At 39.0% G+C, this 23,422-nt stretch overlaps 1 protein-coding gene across 1 annotated transcript; it reads left to right on the top strand.

Annotated features, from left to right (window-relative positions):
* Positions 1-5,954: 5,954 nt before the first annotated feature.
* Positions 5,955-22,775, top strand: LOC138049454 (uncharacterized). The gene is made up of 8 exons (XM_068895736.1): positions 5,955-6,117; positions 11,606-11,845; positions 12,369-12,515; positions 13,435-13,665; positions 19,472-19,621; positions 20,853-21,083; positions 21,574-21,732; positions 22,422-22,775. The coding sequence occupies exons 1-8, from the start codon at positions 6,063-6,065 to the stop codon at positions 22,583-22,585; spliced, it is 1,377 nt and encodes a 458-aa protein (XP_068751837.1). The 5' UTR covers positions 5,955-6,062; the 3' UTR covers positions 22,586-22,775.
* The last annotated feature ends 647 nt before the right edge of the window (positions 22,776-23,422 follow it).

Here is a 23,422-nt window from a genome sequence, read left to right as displayed (position 1 = left end):
CATGTCGCTGCAACATATCACTGAAACATGTACGTGCAACATTTTCATGTGTGTGCCAAGTTGTGATTTTGTCCCTGCTACATGTTCCCGCTACAGGTCGCCTCAGTATGCACTACACAAGTTTTTTGTCGCTCCAAGATGTCGCCGCAACATGTCACCGCAACATGACCCCTCTTGTCTGCCCACCTTTATTTTACCAAGGTTTGATAATATTGTTCGTGTAACAAATGATATTTTTTCTAAGAATTCCGACGTTTGCGAGTTGAAACCGGAGCCACATCAAAGCTCTGGGTTTTTGAATAACTGAGGAGAAAATTCAGCCTTTGCAATGATATCTGAAATTAGACGTTATTGTCTTGTTGCGTAAGGACGATAGACTGAACAGAGAACTTTTTCACATACTCCGTAGGAGCGTAAAGAAACCCCCATTTTCTTCCAAAGAGAGGTACACGAAACGTTCCCATCGATCCCTGGTTCGGGATTGTGCGGATATAATTACTTCATCATATCGAAGAGAAAACAGCGAAAACAACGAACGCTACCTGCGCAAGACTTGAATATTTAGATACATAACCTTGCTTTACTCTTTGAAATTAAGTACTGAAGAGTTTAATGAAAACTAAAAAGACAGGTATTCGAAGCCAAAAGGTGTACTTTGCCACTTGGTTACCATTGAATCGCACTTCCTTCACGTCCGATCAATTTCAGTTAATTAAAATAGAGAATTGGGTTTTTAAGGGATGGCCTTTTCATAAACCATTTGTTACCTCGGCAAAAGACTTAAAAAATGGCCTGTAATTTATGAGTTAGTTAGTGAGTGACAAGGACACGCGCATGAATTGGATTTGTATGACCGATCGACCTTCTTGTTACTGATTAAATTGAATGCCATAGAAGACTTCTGCAAGCTTATATAGCTGCCATACTGCATGAGGTATCAAATGAGAACGTACTGAAACCCATATTCTACCATGACCAACTTTGACTAAAAGAATTAAAATGCGATGGTGTGAAATTATCGCGACCAGCCGTTCTAGGAATCAAACGGGATAAAATTCCATTTTTTTACCGCGTCACAAATGATATACAGGCAAAGAAACCGTTATTAAATTCTTACCAATAAAGTCATTAGTTGTTCTTCAACTCTTCTACTCGTGAACATCTGGTGTACCCCAGGGGTCCATTTTCGGACCCTTGTTCTTTACTATATTTATAATGGTCTACCTGGAGTGAGTTTCAGCAAATAATAAGTTAGCTCTCTATGCTGATGACAGTAAGGTCTAAAAATTAATTAAAACAATCGATGACCAAGAAAGCTTTCAACATCATCTTATTCAAATTACTGAATGGTGTAAATTGAATAGGATGAGAATTAATGTCTATAAATGTAAGGCCTATGAGTATAACTAACAAAAATCCACTTACTTTTAATTATTGCATAGCAGACTTTCCGGCATTGAAGAGGTTACTTTATATAGGGACCTTGGGGCTATTCACAAATAGTACGCTTTCTTGGAATGATCACATTGATAAAATCATAGCTAAGGCAAATAGGACTTAAGGGCTTATTAAAAGATCTTTCCGTGATATTAATGATGACACCACACGAAAAACTTTGTATTGAAGTCTAGTAAGAACTAAAGTGGAGTATGCTTCTCAGCTCGGAAACCCTTAAACCAAATACAGTATAAATCGCATTGAACCTGCCCAAAGGAGAGCCACAAAATTTATTTTAAGCAGCAGTGAACTTGCTGACGTAAGAGAATAGAAGATTTTCAGCGGACGTAGTAGTTTTATTCAAAGTTTTAAATGATCAGTGTACAATTAACTTCGATAGTAAGGTTGTTTTTTTCTAGAGACCGTGATGGAGGATATTCCTTGAGGAGTATGAACTCTCTTGATCTTTTGACTCAGCAAGTAAGCACTGATTTGTATGTATATAGTTACATAAACAGAGTAATCTGTGAATGGAACCAAATTCCAAGCGAAATAAGATCTCTCTCAACAGTCAATTCTCTTAAATCTAGGGTAACTATTTACATTTTTTTTGCCGATAGACAATGTTCATGTAATTTAAATTTTGTCTTCTTAAGTTTTGACAGGGAGTCTCCCTAGTATGAGGGTGCTAATGGGGGTACCCAATTGTCAGTTAACTACTAATTTTTCGGCTAATTGTCGGTTAACTACTATTTTTTTGGCCAATTGTCAGTTAACTACTAACTTTAGTTATCTATTAACTTTTATTATCTCACTGCGATAATAATTGATTCATAACCCGAATTTTCTTTACTTCGAAACGTCAATCAGTTTTGTGGGTTGGACCTAAAATAAAGATATGTTACATGAATTCACAAAACCTCCACCAATAGTGCGCGTTATAAGCTACACACATTAAAGGTTTCGCCTTAAGTGCAATTGAAAACAAGATTCAATTTTTACGCCTTCCGCATAATATCAGTTAATATGTTACCTGGTCACGCAGCGGGACAGGTAAAACTCACGAAATAGCTTTGCTGTTAGTAAAAAGCTTTGTTGCTTTTATTAACAACTACAATCGTATTTAGTAGAATTAATAGAATATCACTTAACTGTTAACTTTTCATTTATCAGTTAACTACTAATTTTTTGGCCAAATATCAGTTAACTACTATTTTTTTGGCCAATTGTCCGTTAACTGTTAACCCCATTAGCACCCTCTAGTATGGTGTATTGTGCGCTTTCTTGAGGTTTCTCTCCTCTGCATTGATTTTATTTTCGTTGTATATTGTAGAGTAAATTTGAATAAATAAATAAATAAATCTTCTGCTAAGTAGAAATTAAAAAAACCTATTTCCGCCGATTTCAAATTACGCGTCGACCAAATAATGACACTTTTTTTATTTGAGCAAACACACCTTCAAATATCAGATTGTCATATCGACAAAAAAGATGTCCTGTAGAGTTTAATGGGAATCTATTGCAAATTCGCAGAAATATATGGAACCTGGAAACGACCAATTTCTCCACCAAAATGCATGCCAGAAGGAGTACCATACATTTTTTTGAAAAATTGGAACTTTTGGAAATTGGAAATTGAAGCCGTATACAACTAATGCATAAGTTTGCAAAAGATTTGTAACAAAACCATTGCTGGTACACTCAATGTAGTGTGACTCATTAATTTCTCAGCCTTTTTTCTGTTCTTCGGCTGAAAACATTTCATCTTGCAATTTTCGGTGAAATCCGAGCGAAGATATCAATAATAATTTTGGTTACATTTTTGTCAGTGGAGTTTTATCCAAATATTAAAACCTTATGGCGGACTTGCACAACAACTGAATGAAATCCGAAGCTTTACGAAACGTTCGGCGGAATGAGAATTTGAACTTCCTGATTTAATATGAAGAGAACTTCTGTAGACAGTCTCATCTCAGTCCAAGTCGTTAATGGCATGCCAAACAATTTAAGGATAGTTTATAATTTATTTCGAGGAAATGGTTGGTTAAAAAAAACCAAGTATAGATTGCATGATAAGATAAGATACGCAAGGCTTTCAGTCTTTATATCACCAGCTATAATCATTCTTCGCAACAAGAAACTGAATCTCTCCAATGAAGATATGATCTGATAATGAACCCTTGTCCCAGTTGATATTACTTCCACAAGAAACTTATTTCTGATGCGTAACCACGGAGACCATATAAATAAAGTTGACGAAATGATTGAAAATATTCTAAATCATTCGTTGGAAAAAAAGGAGAGCTTCCATACAGACAAAATGAAGGTTTTCAATCTGGCGCCAGCTACATTTTAGATGAATAATTTCTAGTGAAGTATACATTAGAAGCAGCACGCATTGGCAGGCCGGAAACTTTATTTCGACTCTTCACGCAGACAATTTTTACGTATTTTTAAAAATGTACTTCTGCAGTTATTTCAAATGACTGCTGTTTGGAAACTAGTAATCCTGCGTCATCATCTTTTAGCCCAATATTTGCTTAATGGGAAAAAAAAAAAAGACATTTGATAGAACTATGAAAAGATTGGAAAATGATAAACTGCGAAATTTTAGTTTGCTTGGCAGTGTTGCAAGGGACTAGATTTGAATATCTACTTCGAATAAAGAGAAAGCAACTCGCACTTGTCATCGTAATTTCGTTTTAAGGTGGCTCAAGTCAGTTTCAAAGCTTTCAAGTAACGTTCTTATTAGAAGGATTGGCACAACAACGCTGTATTACGTATTAGCAATGTTATGTTACCATAAGAAACACCAATTATTGCTGAACAAGATGCGGTCATTATTGTAACGTAATAACCGTAGTCACCGTGGCAACGGGAAAGCCCTGTAATAACAACCTTTCTTTTTAGTTCTCCGGCACATATCTCAAAAACAAATCCGGTGACACCCATTTTTTATTGCTGGAAAGTGATCACAAGGCCAAGATGAAACTTTCTGCAAAGTTTAAAAAAATTCTGTACAGCGGATTCAGAGCCACCTTAAATCTTTCCTTTTTGTTAAGATGACTCTGATTCTGCCGTACAGAATTATTGTTTAAACTTTGCAGAAAGTTTCACCTTGGCCTTCTACTCACTTTCCACAAATAAAAAATGGGGGCCCCTGAGAGAGAGATATATATATATATAAAAGGCAATTTATTTAACTTCGGTAGTTCCTTCAGTTATGAAACTGGCATTAATAGAATCCGACGGTGCGCCTTTTACCCCCTCCCTCTGTCAGTGCTCCGTTTCACTGCATTTAAAGCTATAGCTACACGGGTCAGAGGAAAGTGGAAATAGACGTTGAAGTCACCGAGGATCGAACTGGGAACCCCTTGCTCCGAAAGCCGCGCACTAGCCAACTGAGCTACGCCTGCAAATGTTGGTTTTTGAGGAGAGGGGAAAACCCTTATCAATCATGACCGTTGTCAATCATGATATTCTTAACGAATATATATGATATTCTTAACGAAGATATGAGCAACTGAAGCCAAAACATAGGGTTTTTTTATTTTATCGAGACGTGTCCCATGAAGTTCAAGAACCTGAACTTCAGGGGACACGTCCCTGCTACATGTCGCCTCAGTGTGCACTACACAAGTTTTTTGTCGCTGTAACTTCTCGTGAAACGAACATATAAATGAAGTAATAAAGAAAGCATCAAAAAAGTTATTTTTTGGTTCTATTAAACGGGGCCAAAGTACCCTGTGAAGATCTGAGGCTTTTCTACACTAACCTGTGTTTTACTATTCGCTACCAAACACATGAACTGCAGAAACGTATACAGAAGAGGGCGTTAGCAATTATGGGTCTCGGTCTTAAACAGAACGAAACACTTACTCGCATGGATTTAGTCTCCTTAAATGAACATCATAGTAACTTATGTCAATGCCCTTTTCAATCGTTATTTACTCCCACCATTACATAAAGCCACCAGGTACACTTTAAGACACGCAAGAACTTTTGATGTCCCTAAAGTGAAAACTAATCAAACTGAGAACACTTTTATCAGTATGGTCTAGTCTTAACTTTGATACAATTTAGCCAATTTTGTATCTCGCCGTCTTGCTTGTACATAACTTTAGTTTCTTACATTTTATCAAATTTCACAATACCTACTTAAACTTTGTATATATATTTATATATTTTCGATTTATCTATTTCTATTGTATTTAATACGCAATTCAGCCTTCTGGCTCCTATGTATTATTAATAAGCATCTATCTATCTCTTTCTATCTACCTTAATGCAAATGCAATACACAAGGAATCTTAATACCGGGAGATTTGAATTGGGCACAACATTTGGTCTATAATTGTTTATTTTCCCACAAAACTTTGTTTAAAAATAGACACTTTTCTGACGCTAATGGGGGCAGACCTGATACCAGATTCTTCTTCAAGGGCAGTAATGGACTCTCAATTTGCATCACAATGTGGCATTCACATTTAAGTGATACGGAAATGCCTGCACGATCCATATTCGCTTGCACCGGCTAGCGTTGCACTTGCGCTTGAAAGTCTTCGATTGCTGCAATTTTCAGCCTTTTTCAAGAAACCCTCGTTGCGCCCTTTGGCAGCGTTAACATGGCGGCCCGCTATATTGGCCTATTTCTCCTTTGCTCCCAGTTATATTACCAAGGTATGATAATATTGCTCGTGTAAGAAATGATCTTTTTTCTAAGAATTCTGGCGGTTGTGAGTTGAAACCGGAGCCACATCAAAGCTCAGGGTTTTTGAATAACTGAGGAGAAAATTCAGCCTTTGCAATGATATCTGAAATTAGACGTTATTGTCTTGTTGCGTAAGGACGATAGACTGAACAAAGAACATGTTCACGTACTCCGTAGGAGCGTAAAGAAACCCCCGTTTTCTTCCAAAGAGAGGTACACGAAAAGTTCCCATCGATCCTTGGTTCGGGATTGTGCGGATATAATTACTTCATCATATCGAAGAGAAAACAGCGAAAACAACGAACGCTACCTGCGCAAGACTTGAATATTTAGATACATAACCTTGCTTTACTCTTTGAAACTAAGTACTGAAGAGTTTAATGAAAACTAACAAGACAGGTATTTGAAGCCAAAACTGAGCTGCACTTTGCTACTTGGTTACCGTTGAATCGCACTTCCTTCTCGTCCGATCAATTTCAGTTAATTGAAGAACAGAATTGGGTTTAACTTGTTTAGCACAAAAATTAAGGGATGATCTTTTCATAAACCGTTTGTTCCCTCCGCAAAAGACTGAACAAATGGCCTGTAATTTATGAGTTAGTGAGTGAGTCACAAAAACATGCGCTCGACCTTCTTGTTACTGATTAAATTGAATGCTATAGAAGACTTCTGCAAGCTTTAATAGCTATTTCATTAGGTTTAAACGACACTTAGTTGTCCTGTCATAGGAATGAGGTAGCTATCAAATGGAAACGTACTGAAACCCATATTCTACCATTAAATGAGACGGTCTGAACTTGAATTATCACAAGAATAGAACTTTGCGATCAGCCGCCATATGAATCAAAGGATATATTAATTCCATATTTTTTACCGCGTCACAAATGATATATAGACAAAGAAACCGTTATTAAATTTTTATCAATAAAGCCATTAGTTGGTCTTCAACTCTTCTTCCGTCACGAACATCTGGTGTACCCCAGGGGTCCATTTTGGGACCCTTGTTCTTCACTATGAGGATTAGCTCTCTATGCTGATGACAGTAAGGTCTATAAATTAATTAAAACAAAATAGATGATCAAGAAAACTCTCAACATGATCTTATTCAAATCACTGAATGGTGTAAATTGAATAGGATGAGAATTAATGTCTATAAATATAAGACTATCAGTATAACTAAGAGGAAGAACCCGGCTTATAATTAATTATTGGAACTTTCATTGAAAAGGTTACTTTACATAGGGACTCGGGCTATTTAGAATGATCTCATTGATATAATCACAGATAAGGCAAATAGGACCGTAAGGACTGATTAAAAGATCTTTCCGTGATATTAATTACTCGGACACCACACGAAAAACTTTGTATTGAAGTCTAGTAAAGTGGAGTATGCTTCTAAGCTCCGAAACGCTTAAACCAAATGCAGTATAAATCGAATTGAAGCCGTCCATAGGAGAGCCACAAAGTTTATTTTAAGCAGCAATGATGAATATACTGTTAGGATGAGGAAACTGAACTTGTTGCTGACGTTAGAGAACAGAAGGGCGGACTTGCCCAACAACTGAACGAAATCCGAAGCCTTACGTGGAAAGTCACTAAGTAACGTTCGGCGGAATGAGGTATCGAACTTCCTGATTTAATAGGAAGGGAACTTCCGTAGACAGTCTCATCTAAGTCCAAGTCGTTAATGGCATGTCAAACAATTTAACAAGAAACTGAATCTCTCCAATGAAGATATGACTGATAATAGACGAGGTCCCGCTCTTGAGTGCATCTTGGGTAATCAGGGCAACATGGCGGGAAATTCAAAGGTTTGTATGCAAATTCAAAGCAAAATAAACTGGCAATGACTCTACTTTTCAAGACTTTTGCCTCCATAAACCAAATAAATAAGTTAAAGTTCAAAACTGAGATGAACTGAACCTGGTATCTATTCTTTGGAATTCCTAAATATTGCTTTTTTTGTTTCCATACATTCTCTGTAATTTTTGTGCCTTTGGAATTACAGGAAATGTATGGCAGAAACTTTGTTTAATAAAACAATTTCTGCAATAGCCATTCTCTCCAACTTTATTCGGCTGCAACTTTGAGCGCATATCTTCTGTTTTGGAAAATAAACAACCCAAAACTGCATATCATGAATACTTTTCATCGTTTTGAACTTCCACACAAACCTTTGAATTTCTCTCCATCTTGCGCTGATTACTCATGATACTCTCAAGAGCGTGAACTCATCTATGACCCTTGTCTCAGTTGATATTACTTCCACACGAAACTGATTTCTGATGTGTAACCACGGAGACCATAAACATTATTAGTTCACGAAGTGATTAAAAATATTGGAAATGATGTATTGGTTGAAAAAAAAGGCCTGAGAATTCCAAACAGACAAAATTAAGGTTTTCAATCGCCAGCTACGTTTTATATGAATAATTTCTAGCAAAGTATACATTAGAAACAGCACATAGTGATAGGACGGAAACACATTCGACTCTTCGCGCAGACATTTTTAAGTGCGGTCGAACCTGTATATAACGGCCACCCTCGCGACTTGAGGAACAGGCGGCTTAATACAGGTGGCCGCTTAATATAGGATCACTATAAAATACTCACTGGGTGTGGTCTAATGTCGATTTTAATGGCGTATCATACAAAAACACTTCATGCAAGAAAACAATAGGACAACCAACACTTTTTCAAGCGATCAATATTTGAAACAAACTTGCCAACTTACAGTTTATGTAAGGATTGTGTAAATTTCCTCTACTCTCCTCTTCTACGGTATACAGCACTGAATTTCTATAACTTATGGTTTACAACAAATGATCTCATTCCGTCATTTCATAGTTGTTGCCGCTTCATAATTGTCCTCTATCGTTTAAAAAAACATGTGCAGTTAATGTTCTTCAATGCTGTAATGTGTTCTCGCCAACTACCTGTACGTACAAACCCATCGACAATATTTACATTTGTCTTTCTCGGTAAATTTTAAGTACAGGCGCTATTTTGAATGGTGTTGAATCCTCAAACCACTCGTTTACATGCAATGTAACGAACCTCGGTGAAGTCGCGAAGTTCGATCTGGTAGAAGTTGAGAAGTCCATTTCAAAGTTCGTAATTTGGTTGTCTAATTCGCTGCGTATTTGGCTACTTCGTAGCGTAGTATCCAATTTCACAACGAACTTTGCAACGTGGCGCGGTAAAGTAATGCGAAATCGACTGTAACGATACTAAAAGGCCGATTTTCAGCTTACAGTAGCTTTTTACATGTTATTTCTTCATAGTGATGACGGATCGCATTTTAAAAAGGATAAAATACCGCATAAAATGACAGTGGCTTAGTTTCCGCTTACCACAGGTAAAAATAACAAAGAAAGACAACCATTGAACTGCTACAGGGTGGCCGCGGCCGCCTAAAACAGGCAACAAATAAACGTTCAACAGAGCCGTCTCGTGTGCGCTAGTCCGTGAGCCTCCAGCTGTATTATACTTCTACGCTTCGGTTGGTAATTTTAATTTCGATATAGTGTACTATTTGTTCTTGTTTTTCTTGTTATGTATTAAAATTTAACAAAAAATTAAACAAAAAACGAATACTCCGTTTGTACGTGCAAAAAATCGGGAGTTTGAATACAGGGGCGTTATATACAAATAAGCATTTTTCCAGAGACGCAAAAACTTGCGCCAGCCTCTCAGCCGCGTATCACGTGTCACGAATCACGTACCTGAGTTTTGCGCCACCCAAGGCTCGCTTTTGATTGGCTATCTGTGAGATTCTTTAATCATTGACCAATCAAAATGCTTGGTTGTCATATGTTTGTCACCGAAGTTATGTTTTTCTGTACTGTGTCACCTAAAAACTGCATTTCGCTTAACAAATCACATTGGAGAAATTTGCCATGTATATCAAGTTATTAACGACAAAATACCGAATTACGGTTTGAAAAAAAGAAACAAGGACGATCCTTTCTTTGCACATTCCCTAACTTTTTTTGAAAAATATTATTTAATTCGAAGCTATGAGATTTTAAGTTCCTTTTTTTCATTTAAAACGAAATTGCAGTAACAAACTCGAATTCAAATCTGGTCTCCCGCAACACTGCCAAGTCAATTTCGCAGTTTATCATTTTCCAATCTTTTCATATCAAATGTCAATTGTTTCTTCCATTAAGTAAACATTTGACTTAAACAAGATGACCGTAAAGCAGGATTACTCATTGCCAAATAGCAGTTACTTGAAATAACTGCGCAAATGATTTTTATTCCAAATTGGATTCGAAATCACATGATTGCCTACACTAATCCGATAGGTCCTTGAGGGTATTAAGGGGGATATTTTTGTCTAAAAGGAGTATTAACATCCATGGAAATTAATGTCTGGGCGACTTAGCACCCCAATTTTTAAACTAATTATTAAAACTCGTAATTTTAAGAAATGATTGATGCATTACGCTCTTTTGCAAGCTCTTTTCACGTAACAGACCTCAAGCTGTCTCTGTCTACTTCGCTTCAGTTTAGTTCTGTTTAAACCCACAACTGAAAGAAAAATACAAGATTAATGCCCACGTTTCCCAAGATTAAGATAAAGTACCTTACTTTTTTTTGTCCTTTATATATGTCACTTTTTACGAAATATGTCCAGAAATGGCCCTAATTAGATGCCCGCGGATTTCAATAAGCGTCACGAAGTGTCCCCTTGTTCTTCATTCCTCACGTCTCGGAATAAAGACAATTAACGTCACAAAGTATCCCCGAATACTGCTCCTGAAGTAAGGATAAACTGCTACATTTTACCCTGACCTAAAAATAATGCTGACCTTTACCCTTAACTTATTGTTGGAAATAGGCAGCAAAGGCTTAGACATACAAAGGGACACTTCGTGTTGGATGTCAAAATTGGGCATGCATCTGATCAGGTTTAGATTGTGGATCTACTAGGCACGATGATTCATGGTTCATATTCAGAGGGAATGACGTAATTAGCCCCAGGACCCGACGCCGTTTCCGGTACAATAATTCTCCGCGCTTTTTCCGAAAACATTTTATTGTTTTAGAACCTATGTCCAAAAAAAAGTCACTTTATTAGTGCTTTTAAAGATGAGAAAACTGCCCGCACATTTATCCACGACTGAACCGTGCACTCGGAGCTCTTTGCGGTTGAGTGAAGTGACATGCAAACCAAAGGTCATTATTTTGACCAATCGCAACAAACGAAGACAATGAAACGAGCCAATCACAACGCAAAGGTGTAATATGTGCAGACGGCACTAGGCGCGGGAAATCGCATGCGAGCCAATCATAATTACTTTTGCTGTTGATTGGCTAAGAACAGAGCGCGAGATCTCATCCAAGCCAATCGTTTCGCGTTGAGCTGCAAAACTAAAAGAATCCCATATTAATTTTGCTCAATCGAAAAACGCCCTAAGAAGACTCATAAAATTTCCCATTGACTCCCAGCTGAATCCTGGCAGTGCAGCAACTGTGACGTCCCATACAAAGCCAAAGGCTGCTATGAGGATCATCCTGCCCGTGTGCTGAAGACGCAAATAATCAACGAAAGGGACCCCCAGAGCAACGTTTTCAACGGACATAGAATTAATTGGTTTGATTGGAACAATTACATGGCGGCGTTTGCATGTAGGTGTGCCAAAGCTGTCAAGGAAAAAGGATGGAAAATATTTGGCCTTCAGTTCTACGGTATGTACTGTGTTGGATATGTAGTCGAATCTTTCCTACCAACTCTCATATGCATGTAAGCGGACATTTTTCAAAACTATAGAAAGTTTCCTATTCACTAGTGTCGCTGAACATAAATCTCATAGGCGACCACCTCCCACAAACGACCTGGCCTCAGTTGTTCGTGAATTGGACAGCGCTATCGCCTCGATAACTGATAGTGAGGTGGATACCTCAATTAGTTTCGAGAAATCGATTTGTTTAGTAGATTATACTGGCCACTGTTCAAACAACCGAAGCCAATTTTCCTTTCGAGTTACCATGCGCTTTTACAGGTCGTAATGTTGTTCTCCAGTAAAACTTTATCCAAAATGATGGAGGACGAAGTGCGACGTTGAAATGTCAGCTCGACTCGAGAACTTCGTCCTCCATCATTTTGGATAAAGAGAGTTCTCAGTTGCATGCACAGCAGACGATTAAGTCAAAATCTCACATTATCCTAAATTTCATCCGATCATTGCTAATTATCATGAAACTATTTCAGGGGAATGTTGGAGCGATGCACCAGGTTCATATGACGTAAACACTTTCACACCATCAACTTCCTGCATCTCGAATGATTATCAGCCGTGTGGTAATAATGATAGACAATGCGTTGGAAAACAGTGGACAAACTTTGTGTTTGAATTAGGTGAGAAATGTTCTAATCCTTAGGTACTGTGGGGAGTGAGTGGTAGTACTGTGGTGGCTTAGTGCCTCCCACCTCTGCGACCCAGGTTGAACCCTGACCACGGCCACGAAGTTGTATGTGGACTGAGTTTCAGTCAATCTCAATCTGACTCCTAGGGTTTTTCTCAGGGTAGTCCAGTTTTCCTTCCTCTTCAAAATCGGCACTTGGTCAATTACATCCGGCTGCGAGCGGATACCCTCGATAGGGATAGCCTCTGGTATTCTTCTCTATCATTTACGTATGGTGGTTGAAACGAGTTTCAACAATTTGATGGGGATGTTTCAATCAAAGGATTAACTCTATAACACTGTTTCATGTAACGGAGATGTTACGGTACCAAATAAAACAACAATAATTACTTGGCAAGATGCATCCATTGGTGTGTGGTAATATGATACCACGTCAACTTAACGAGCCATCTAAAAACACCTATATTTTGTCTTTAAACACTTACTCAAAAACGAATTCGGTGACCCCCAACTGATTAGGAAGCTAATAAGAGCCACCAATTTTCAGATTGTTAAGGTGGCTATGAATCAGCTCCAGCTCCCGCTTATCATCTTCCAGCAATAAAAAAAATCAGATAAAAGCGATCAAAGACAAAATATATGGTGTTTGTACATGGCTGTTTTGTTGCCATGGTGACTTATTATGTCTTGTTAAGAAATTATTTATAGTGTTTCGGCAGAACTCTACATTAAGAAAGTCAATCTTGAAAAACAAAAATGAGCAAAAGAAACGTTAACCAAAAAGTTGAAAACATGAAACAAAAGTTTACGCTAATCCTGGATTAAGTTAATCGGCTTTCAAACAACTGGGTCCTGATATTTTCGAAGAATTCCCGAGCCATTATCGATAAATGCTATATTTCGTTTTCTAGGGTCTGATTGTGACCACGGATTTGAGAGGATTGGTTGTTTCAAAGATAACAGACAGGATCCCCGCCCATTGCCAGACTACATTATGACGGATAGGGATCGGTCGCTAGCGATCTATAGTGGACAATCCATTGACTGGCGGAATTGGGATAGCTACATGCCCGAGTTCGCATGTCGCTGCGCCGAAATTGCAAAGGAAAAAGGACACAATACATTTGGTGTACAGTTCTATGGTACGTGATAATATATAAGATCCCTTGTTATTCATTCAAGATATTTTTCTGTTTTTGATTTCCTCAGATTCCTTACATAATTGTAACTATCCGGCGAAACATCTCATCCTATACAGGAGCCCGTGACTCCCGTACTAAGCCTTTGTCACGGCATTTTTACACACCGATCTATTCTAGACTGCGTTTTCCGCAAGAAAGTAAACAAAGGTAGTTCCGTTTTGGTGGAGCTATAAATTCGAGTTTGTTTCTTGTGAATGGTCATCGGGCTCCTGCGGGATTCTTATCCGCGGGAAATTCAATCTAAAAATGAAGCGGTTTGTGAAAACGCCGTGACACGAATATGGGGCTGTTGTTCTCTCCCAGTCATGGGCTCCTGTTCTATAATAGTGACGTCATATGTCCAAAAATAGAAGCAATGGCTAAATGACGTCTCCTCAAGCCACATTTGAAACAGCTTAGATAAAAAACAGAGCGTGCGCAAACTTGGACTCCTGTTTCACCAGGAGGAGAAAGTGCTGCCTTTTTAATTCGCTATTTTCGCAAATCCCATAATACAGTTCATTTTGGGGGGTTGTTTGCATAAAACTACGGATGTCCAGTTCACTGAGGCATGATACAGTCTCAAGAGTAAATAACTTGTATTGCTATATCCCTAGACTGTCACTCAACAAAACGAGCACTGTGATTGGTTGATTCTTGGTCACATGCCCTTGATCAAATTCAAATATACCCGACCGGGATACAATTCCGCAGTTGTTGCCCGCTCCGGATGTTTTGCTGTGATTGTTGAAGAAGTCTAAATATATAACAAAGCACTTAATGTACCGTCCCTAGAAAAACTAGTTAGTTTTGTTTTCTCCAGAGTCGTGATGTTTCCCGACATGAAGTCGAGGGAAACATCAGAACTTGAGGACCTTAAATTAAGTGTATATTGTTTTTATGTAAAGAACTCCCCAAAATGTATTGCATTATGGGATTGGGAAAATTGTTTGTCTTAGCCTCGTAGAATAACGCCGTCTTCGATCTGCAAAATTCTTCACACGGTAGTCTGCAATCTATCTCTTGAAACAAAGATTACAACAGCGAAATGTGCTATCTCTGGAGAAGACCAAAAGGAGAAAAGTGATCTATTGTTTGTATGCTTGCAGTACTTTTCAAAAGTTGATTTGTCTTCATATCCTAAATACCTAAAGGCATTGTTTACTTTTCGCGAGTCCGAGTAATCATTAAGAGGAACAAGCACATTTATCTTGCCTGAACCAAATTCGAACCAGAAAAACAAACTACGGACTGAACTCTATGATTTCATGGTTTGGCGTCCTTATCTGCGAACACTAGAGAGACTAACCATTTGCAGATTTGATTACATGGAAGAACTTTCTCCTCAGTTATTTTAAAACCCTGTGTACGACGAAAGCTATGAAAGCCATATACATGTATTTGAACTACGGAGGGAATCAAGTTAAGATGCTGATCATCGCACTTAACGTTACTTGAGCAGCAACGAAAGGAAAACCAGTTGAGCTAGCAAGGCATCCGGCAGCTGGTCATTGTATGAGTTCATATTGAGCCCGTGGAAGATTATGGATACAACTAAAAGTTCATATGTGAAAGTTCGCAGATGGTAGAGTACCGCACTGGTATCGCAGAGGTCAGGCTTCGAATCCCGTTTAAAAGTCGTTCGAAAGCCGTTTTCAGGCTTTCCTTTCGTTACTGCTTGAGTAAAGTTAATGAAGACCCTGTGTGTTCGTCTGGTCAGAATAGACCTTATTCACGATGGCCGTCATGTTGCATTTGCTATTATCATGCAAATGAGCTACACACTTGTGAGGAGGCAAACAACACAAGTTTGAGAGGTTATAACGAACATCTTAGCCGCACAGATGTTTTTTTTTTTCACGTTCATTGAATGTTAATCACTATTACAAAAGTTACTTCGATGTTTTTTTAGTAAAAAATGAGCAGATAACGAAGTAGAAAGTCAAAAGTAAAAGGCAATCAAAGATATAAAATTATTATAAAAGTTACCGGTACTTAATTCTAAATTCTAAAATGTACTTTTAGCAATGTTATCTCAATATTTCGACGAGCCGACTTCCCGCACTTCCACAACGTTTGCCCCCCAGCAAAACACATGGCTAATTTGCATGACAATTTAAAAACCAACATGGCGGCTATCGTGAATAAGGCGTATTTGAACCCTCGAACTCCCGCACGCTAGTCCGATGCTACATTCCTGGGTTTGATTTCTCGTTGAAAATTACCATTTCCTTGTGTCCCCAGTCAGTACCCCAGCGTTATTAAATACAGATGACACGTAAATATCATCATTTCCTTCGTATGTGGCATCAGGAGGCCGTGCATCAGGAATGTTTGCTCGATTTGAGCGCATGGATATAGACATAAAATGAATGAAGGTGGTAGTTTCTAAAGAAACTGTGGTGCTGCGTCGGTAGGGAAGTAGTATACAACAATTTGCGAATCGCTCTGACGAAGGGCTAACGCTCCAAACGTCAGCTTTTAGAATCTCTGTACGGTGGCCAATTTACATTATCAACTCCGTTGATAAAACCAAATTTTTGATATAGACATAAGCCGACTGTCCACCCAAACGATCTCCCAGGGTCGTACCAGTCCCCAAAAGAGAATCACCTTTCCCTTTCCGGTGAAACTACCGGAAGTGAACTGGTTTCTTACCGTCGGATATAAGTTTTAATGATGAAAACAAAGAGAAGATGGAGAAGAGAGAAAGACACCGGTGCCCGACTAATTTACACCACCGTTAATATCCGCAAGATTCACAAGGCAAGCTGTGAAAATCCCTAAACTTTAAAGTGCCACTACGATGAAAATTTTGCATGTCCTTTTTTCTTTAGATTTTGAAAATAGACGTACTAAATAGGTATCATGCCAATTTTTATCTCAAAATTCCCACGGAAAGTATGATTATTGTAATTACAAAGGGTTGCGTGTAGCTGGATCGCCTGGGGTCTGACGTCATATGCGCAACGCTCAAAATAAACGCGGCTAATTTCCCATGCCGTCTATGAGATGTGAGAGATCGCCGAGTTGCTTTTTGCTGATATTATATACATTACTCCTTGATCGACTTGTTCGCTTTGTCAAACGCCCACGAAGCGATGCGCGTATGACGTCACGAGCCAAGTCTTGCGTGAAGACCGCTTACAAAATAATCGCAGGCTTCTCCAATGCCGTCCGAGTAATGGCGGACAGATTTTTAGCGGTTTTTGGGTGGCTATTTCCCGACTTACCTCGCTTCTATCGTTCCAAATTTAAATGCATTGTATTATTTTGAACATATTGACTTAATTGACGTTGAAAAAATTCGAAAAGAAAACCAAAATTTTTCGTCGTAGTGGCACTTTAAAAGTATTTTAAGGGAGGGCTTAATGTATATACATTGTGTAAAACGAAAGGAAATGTCGCGTAAGATTTCGTTGGATGTCATACACCTTTTTCCAAATGGCCGCCATTTAAATATTTTTTTATTTTTATTCTAATTGGCCCACGATGCCTCGTTCTTAAGCTTAAAATTCAAAAGAAATTTTGCCTTGAACGAGGCATCAAGGTCTAATTTGAATAAAAATGAAAGAATATCTAAATGGCGGCCATTTTGGAAAAAGGTGTATGTTATCCCCACTTCACATTAACTTTGAGACGGCGTCCGGAATGATCCGTGGTTGGAGTGGCCTTACTAGGGAGCTTACGAAACGACGACGCTGACGGCAACGACGACGCTACAAAACAATAGGTTTAGTGAGCAAAAACAATGGCTCTGCACGCTCTGCACGTGCGTTTTACATTTTGGTACATTTCTTTGCCGTCATCTCCTAAATGACGACGTGAAATGACCAAATTCAAGGTTCTGTGGAGGAATTTGGCACATGACGATGAGTGTTAAGTTCTCTCTCTACTCTTCCAACCCACTCATACCAGTTTAATTCGTCAACAGTTACTACACATTTTAAACGCGAAACGACATGAAATAGTTTCGTAGTGATATAAATAACGCCAACTCGTAATTTTAAATTAAGTCCTCGTAGCCGTCGTCGTCCTCGTTTCGCAAGCTCCCTATTGCCATACAGACAACTTCCTTATTTCAACTGGTTTGATTTCAGTATAAAAATAATAGTGAAGGCTCAAGAGCTACCCTACCTTCTTCTTTTTCTGGCGATATGGCCACGGCTGCGATTTGATGCAAGGTTTCCATCAACATGCCCACTCGAACTGGGGATAACATGATCTGGAAAACATAAATATTCAGTTACTTAAACAAGTGTGCGTTTCGTGCAACGGGTTTAAATCCAAAATGCTAACTAACTTTGTACTGGAACTGAATCCACATGAACGCTGTTTAAGTCTGAAAAGAGAGGACTGGAAGTTTGAAATCTCTCGCTCACGGCCTTCACGAAACATGGAATACTTGGTCATTTCACGTCATTTTTAGCAAAGGACGGCAGAACAATGATGCTCTTTTTAACGACGACAAAGGGGCAAAAAAATAGTTTTGATGGGCATAACAATGGCACTTCACGCTTTGAAGGAATGTGTTCGAGTTTGCCAACTCATGCACGCTTTGAGCTTTGAGTATTCTCCACAGTCCACAAGCAACGTACACCGCCCGCTTTGCACAAATTTTTCTGCCTTTTAACACGAACGACACAAATCAACGTATTTAATGACTGAAAATAACAGATTTGCACGCTTTTCGCGTGTTTTTTCACTTCGGTCTTTGCCGTCCGCCGGCATAAACGGCGTCGATAGTCAGTCCACATCATCTCAAATTGGCCATTTCAGATCGTTGTTTTCGGGACCATGGAAAGAAAAACACACGTGCACGAGCCATTCATTTTGTCCTAGTTGCTTAATTAGGGTCTCTTGTTTAAAATTAAGTACATACTATGGGGTTTTAAAAAGCTTGCAAAAACCAGATCAGTTTTGTGGCCGGCTAAATTTGCTAAAGGTTTTGTCAATTTCATTCCCGACGAATTTCAATGCAAAATGCCGAGATTTGAAAACAAGGTCCGCGTAGTCACAAATGACCCTATGACATCCCTGACTAAATCTGGTGTTTCGTCAAAAATCGCGCCAATATTACGTCTCGTTCACACTAGCGTTTCACTGCATTTTAACCGCGCTTGAAACAAAAAATCCCCGAGACTCGGATAAGGAAACCCAAATGAAAAATCACATGTGCGAACCAGTCTTTACGCATAGTTCTATAATAAGCTCAATAATGCATGCATTTTGATTGGTTCTCACTTGTAATCTATGAGAGGACAGACGCATAGCTACCGTCATCATAAAAAACTTTTTTGTTATATAAAAGCAATAGACTCCATGTTGCCGTTCGTCTGTTCAGTACTAGATAACAGAAGAACTCAAAACGTGGAAAGAATGATCAGTGACAAACTCTGCTATCGCCTCGTGTGCCACGTTTTGTTCTTACAACATTTTGACGTCATCTGTGACCTATTAGGAAGCTTAAGCATGTGACGTTTTTGAGACGCGGGTGGCAACCGGAAGTAAAGTATTTTCCCTTTTAATCAGGTTCGTCTTCACGCAACCAAATTTATATTGCTAAGTATCTTTTCTCCATTAGAGATGATTAGTTTAAAAATCTGGGAGACACTACTGTTCTAGCATGAGAAATGTTCACTTCCGGTTGCCGTTCACGTCTCAAAAATGTTCCGCGCTTAAGCTCCCGTTTATTACTGAATAGACGCACTGCAAAACGGAATCTATTTGTTAAGTATAAAACGCTTTTCGTCATTTTTTTTTCTAGGAGAATGTTGGAGTGGGTCACAGAGTGAGGTTACTTATGGCAAGCTTGGTATATCAACTAACTGTGTGGACAAGTGCTTTGAACCATGCAAACCTTTCAAACCCTTCTGTGCGGGGGCAAACTTTGCCAACGCAGTTTATCGTCTTTCAGGTGAGCTAGTTGTCTTTGATTTTATTTCATTTCTTGCTTCTATTATGTTGGTTTTACAACAGCTGGTTGAAAACTGCTGAACATATTGAAAGTCATCAAGTGAAGCTATGATTCTCGCAGTTATGAATGCAATTTTTGCAATTACTAAAAGAAGCCTGAAAAATTCAGGACTTCAACGGGGTTTGAACCCGTGACCTCGCGATACCGGTGCGACGTTCTAATCAAATGAGCTATGAAGCCACTGACGTTTGAAGCTGGTCATTTGTGAGTTCCAATGTTCCCGTGAGGAATCATAGCTTCACTTGATTTCATATCCGCAGTTCATATATGATCCATTTCATATATCATTTCATCGTTGATATTGGGTGAAGTTGTCCCTGGTAGAAGGATCAACCCGCCTACCCGAGCTATCCTGGGCGAGTCAACTTTTCCTACATTTCCTTACAAAACGCGGTGAATCGCTTACACGAGAAAAAAAAGTTGGCTCGGCTAGAAGGATGACCCGCCCAGCCGGGTCACCCTTGTCGGGTCAATTCGGTCAAGCATAATGAGAGCATGCGCTAGTGCTGTCTTCCCAATAACCTAATGATGGAAACTGACTCTTGACTTGAGCAAAAGGGCCAATTCTCTCCTCACATAACCGCTCGCTAAAGTTGATTAGGCTGGAAGGGTGACCTCTTAGCCGGGACAACTTTTCTCCATATAAACGGGCCCTAAGAAAGATAGATATATTTATATTTTAACTGCGAATTTACTGAATATGCCGACACATCACACTTAACAAAGGCAAAGAAGCCTGAGAAAAAATCCAAAAATCTTTCTCGTTTATCATCCAGAAGCATTTGAAGGCAACCGAGAGTTCTTGTCGTTAAATAAATAGAGCATCCGACCTGCGTTATAAAGGTCGCAGCTTTGATTCCTGCCTGGGAATGTGATTTTCTTTTCAGTGGTCATTTCGCCCCTTGCCAAGCAATAGGCCATTTCCGAGTTTATGACTGCTTCCTCTTCAACGCGAATCTAGGTGCGAAGTTTTTCTTACGAAAACTAGTTTTCATTCATATGTAAAATAGACCTAATTACCAACACAAAAACTTCGCACGTAGACTCGGTTTGAAGAGAAGGAAGATATGAACTCGGAAATGGTCTCTTGGCATATCATCTTCACTCAAAGATTCACTACACCATCACCTCCTTAAATAATTGTATGAAATAATACCCCTTTTATTTCCAGATGTCCCCTGTGAGCTATCCTATGAATCTGTCGGATGTTTTTGCGAGAGCTCCACGAACCGCGCATTCGACATCGAGCTGCTGAATCAAGTTAACCCAGTCAGTGACAAATTCAACGGAAGAATATTGGAACCTGGAGAGAACTGGCCTGGAGAATTTACCAAATTTCTGTGCAGGTGTGCCAGAGAGGCTCGTCGAAAGGGGCTCAGTATGTTTGGGGTGCACGAACAAGGTAACGAAAACTTGCATGCATGTAAAGCTCCGCGAAAACAACTCCCAACATTGTTGGGAGTTGTTAGTTCTGCAGATGTTGGATGGTGTTGGCAGTTGTGTTCAAACAAGACAACAACTCCCAACACTGCAAGGACGTGCAGTGTATTACTGGAAGGATATGACCCATAAGACTTCAATGTAAACTTACAAAATTCGACTGCCATCTTGTTTTCAAGATGTTAATGCGTTGCTTTCTCCATGGAGACCATATGTAATGCGCGTGCGTGGCCCCAACAATGTTGGCAGAGCTATGCAAACGGTTCCAACAAGGTGGCGCTGCGCTTCGGCGTTAATGAAACAAAAGAAATGTTGGGAGTTGTTGGCTCAAAGGTTTGATCACTTTCAAATATCGTGAAACAACTTCCAAAAACATGCAAAAAGGTGTGTAAACGGACGCAACATGTAAGACCCAACAATCTGATCACCTGTTTATTACTTGTCGCCAACAGGTGAATGCTGGAGCGCTCGAAACGCCAATCTGCGGTTCGACATGCACGGATCGACACCTAACAAATGCTTCCAAAACTTCACTCAGGCCTGTAAAGGAGCTGATGACAATTGCGCAGGAGGAGTTAACTCAAATTTTGTCTACAGGGTTATTGATGCACGTAAGTCTGAAATAGAGAGACTTGCATGTAAGAGAAGATAAACTGATCACAGCAATATGCAATCTTAAATACAGTACCAAGAGAAAATAATTTTCCTTTGCTTTCATTTAAATGATGACAGTTTAAGCTGATTTCACCCTCAGAATCGCCTTTTTCAACATGATGATCAGCTTCAAAGGAAAGTATTGCTAATAACTTTCATGAATGATCACACCGACAGGATAACTTTCATCTGAATGGTCACACCCACAGTTTTGGCCCACGACTCAGAATATCGCAACCTCCAAAAAACAGAGTCCTTTTTCAGCTTTCATTTCTTGAATCAGACACATTTCGTATTTCTTAGCTGTGATTGGGAGAGGGATTACTTGACGGTACGGTACGTTTAAAAGCGAATTTCACTGTACTGCCGTACAGCCTAAAACTGGGTAATAGTTTTAACCGCTCAAAATGGATTTAAGCAATCTAATCAAAGAAAGCAGTTGCACAAAAAAATGCATGCAACCGGCGCTATCGCGGAACTGAAGTCAACGAATGTGACGTGAAATTTTGAAGGCCAAAGAGTCAGTCAAGTATTGTAAAACCAATCAACCTGGAATAACTTTCGACAATCAATTAAAACGGCTGTATTAGCCCAATACCTTGTCGTGATAATAACTCTTTCTTGTCCGCTCTATATCTGGTTTTAGGCATTATTGGTCGTTCACTTGACGAGGAAGAGAAAGTCCCGGATGCATCTGAAGAAGGAGCGGGGTTATTTGATGTCCCAGAAGAAAAAGCTTCCACAGCACACAAGCTAAGACGTACGAGAGAACAGGAGCTAATTGGACGCAAGCCCCACTTTTTAAACTAAGTCTTACGACACACAACGTAAGGCTGGCACTGAAGACCGAACAACTACATATCCAACTGCAATTCTGTTTTAAATTAATTTCTCCCCGTTTTTTTGTGCCCTAGGATTAGTTCAGTAAGTTTTGGTGAAGAAAATAATGATTAAAAAATAAACGACTTCATGAACAAATAAATGTGTGGAAGGCTATAAACTGAGCATTAACACTTCAACGCAACTTACTGCTTTTTGGGGGCATGCGAGGCGAATCTTTGCTGACGTCATTGTTTAATTAAGTTTTGTCTCATTAACATACGAGTTTGATGACAAAAGGCGTGCCCATCCCTTTTCCGTGAGTACAGTAGGCACACTAAACAGCAACACTCCACTCTACCCAATATCAGTACTGCACCATCCAAACCCTACATAATATTACACTACTAGGTAAAGACAAGAGTCTATTACCCAAGAGTAAGAATCTGTTATGAGGTTTGTCTCCATCAGCGTCAGAAAAGTGTTTATTTTTAAACCAAGTTTTGAGGGAAAAAAAACAATAGACCAAGTCGGCTAACTCATATGTTGTATCCAATTCAAACCCATTGGGAATAAAGCGTTTCATTTCAGGTATTTCAATATCATTTAAATGTGAATGCTACATTATAAAGGTGGGCAGACAAGAGGGGTCATGGTTGCAGGGACATAGACCTCTTTCATAATGGCGGTCAAATAAAATATTCTTTTGTTTTAATGCTAATTAGTCCCTTCTAGCCTCGCTACGACGAGCAAATTTTAAAAGAATATTTGTTTCAAAATGAGGGCAGTAGGTCTAATTAACATAAATACAAAAGAACATAAAGTAGG

The sequence above is a fragment of the Montipora capricornis genome, chromosome 5, assembly GCF_036669925.1.
Source record: "Montipora capricornis isolate CH-2021 chromosome 5, ASM3666992v2, whole genome shotgun sequence".
NCBI lineage: Eukaryota > Metazoa > Cnidaria > Anthozoa > Scleractinia > Acroporidae > Montipora > Montipora capricornis.
This window is presented reverse-complemented; position numbering and strand designations above follow the sequence as displayed.

Coding starts and splice junctions, on each gene's coding strand:
- LOC138049454 (XM_068895736.1), top strand. CDS start 6,063: ATGGCGGCCCGCTATATTGGCCTATTTCTCCTTTGCTCCCAGTTATAT. Junction 6,118..11,605: donor CTCCCAGTTATATTACCAAG/GTATGATAATAT, acceptor ATTGACTCCCAG/CTGAATCCTGGCAGTGCAGC. Junction 21,084..21,573: donor GTTTGGGGTGCACGAACAAG/GTAACGAAAACT, acceptor TGTCGCCAACAG/GTGAATGCTGGAGCGCTCGA.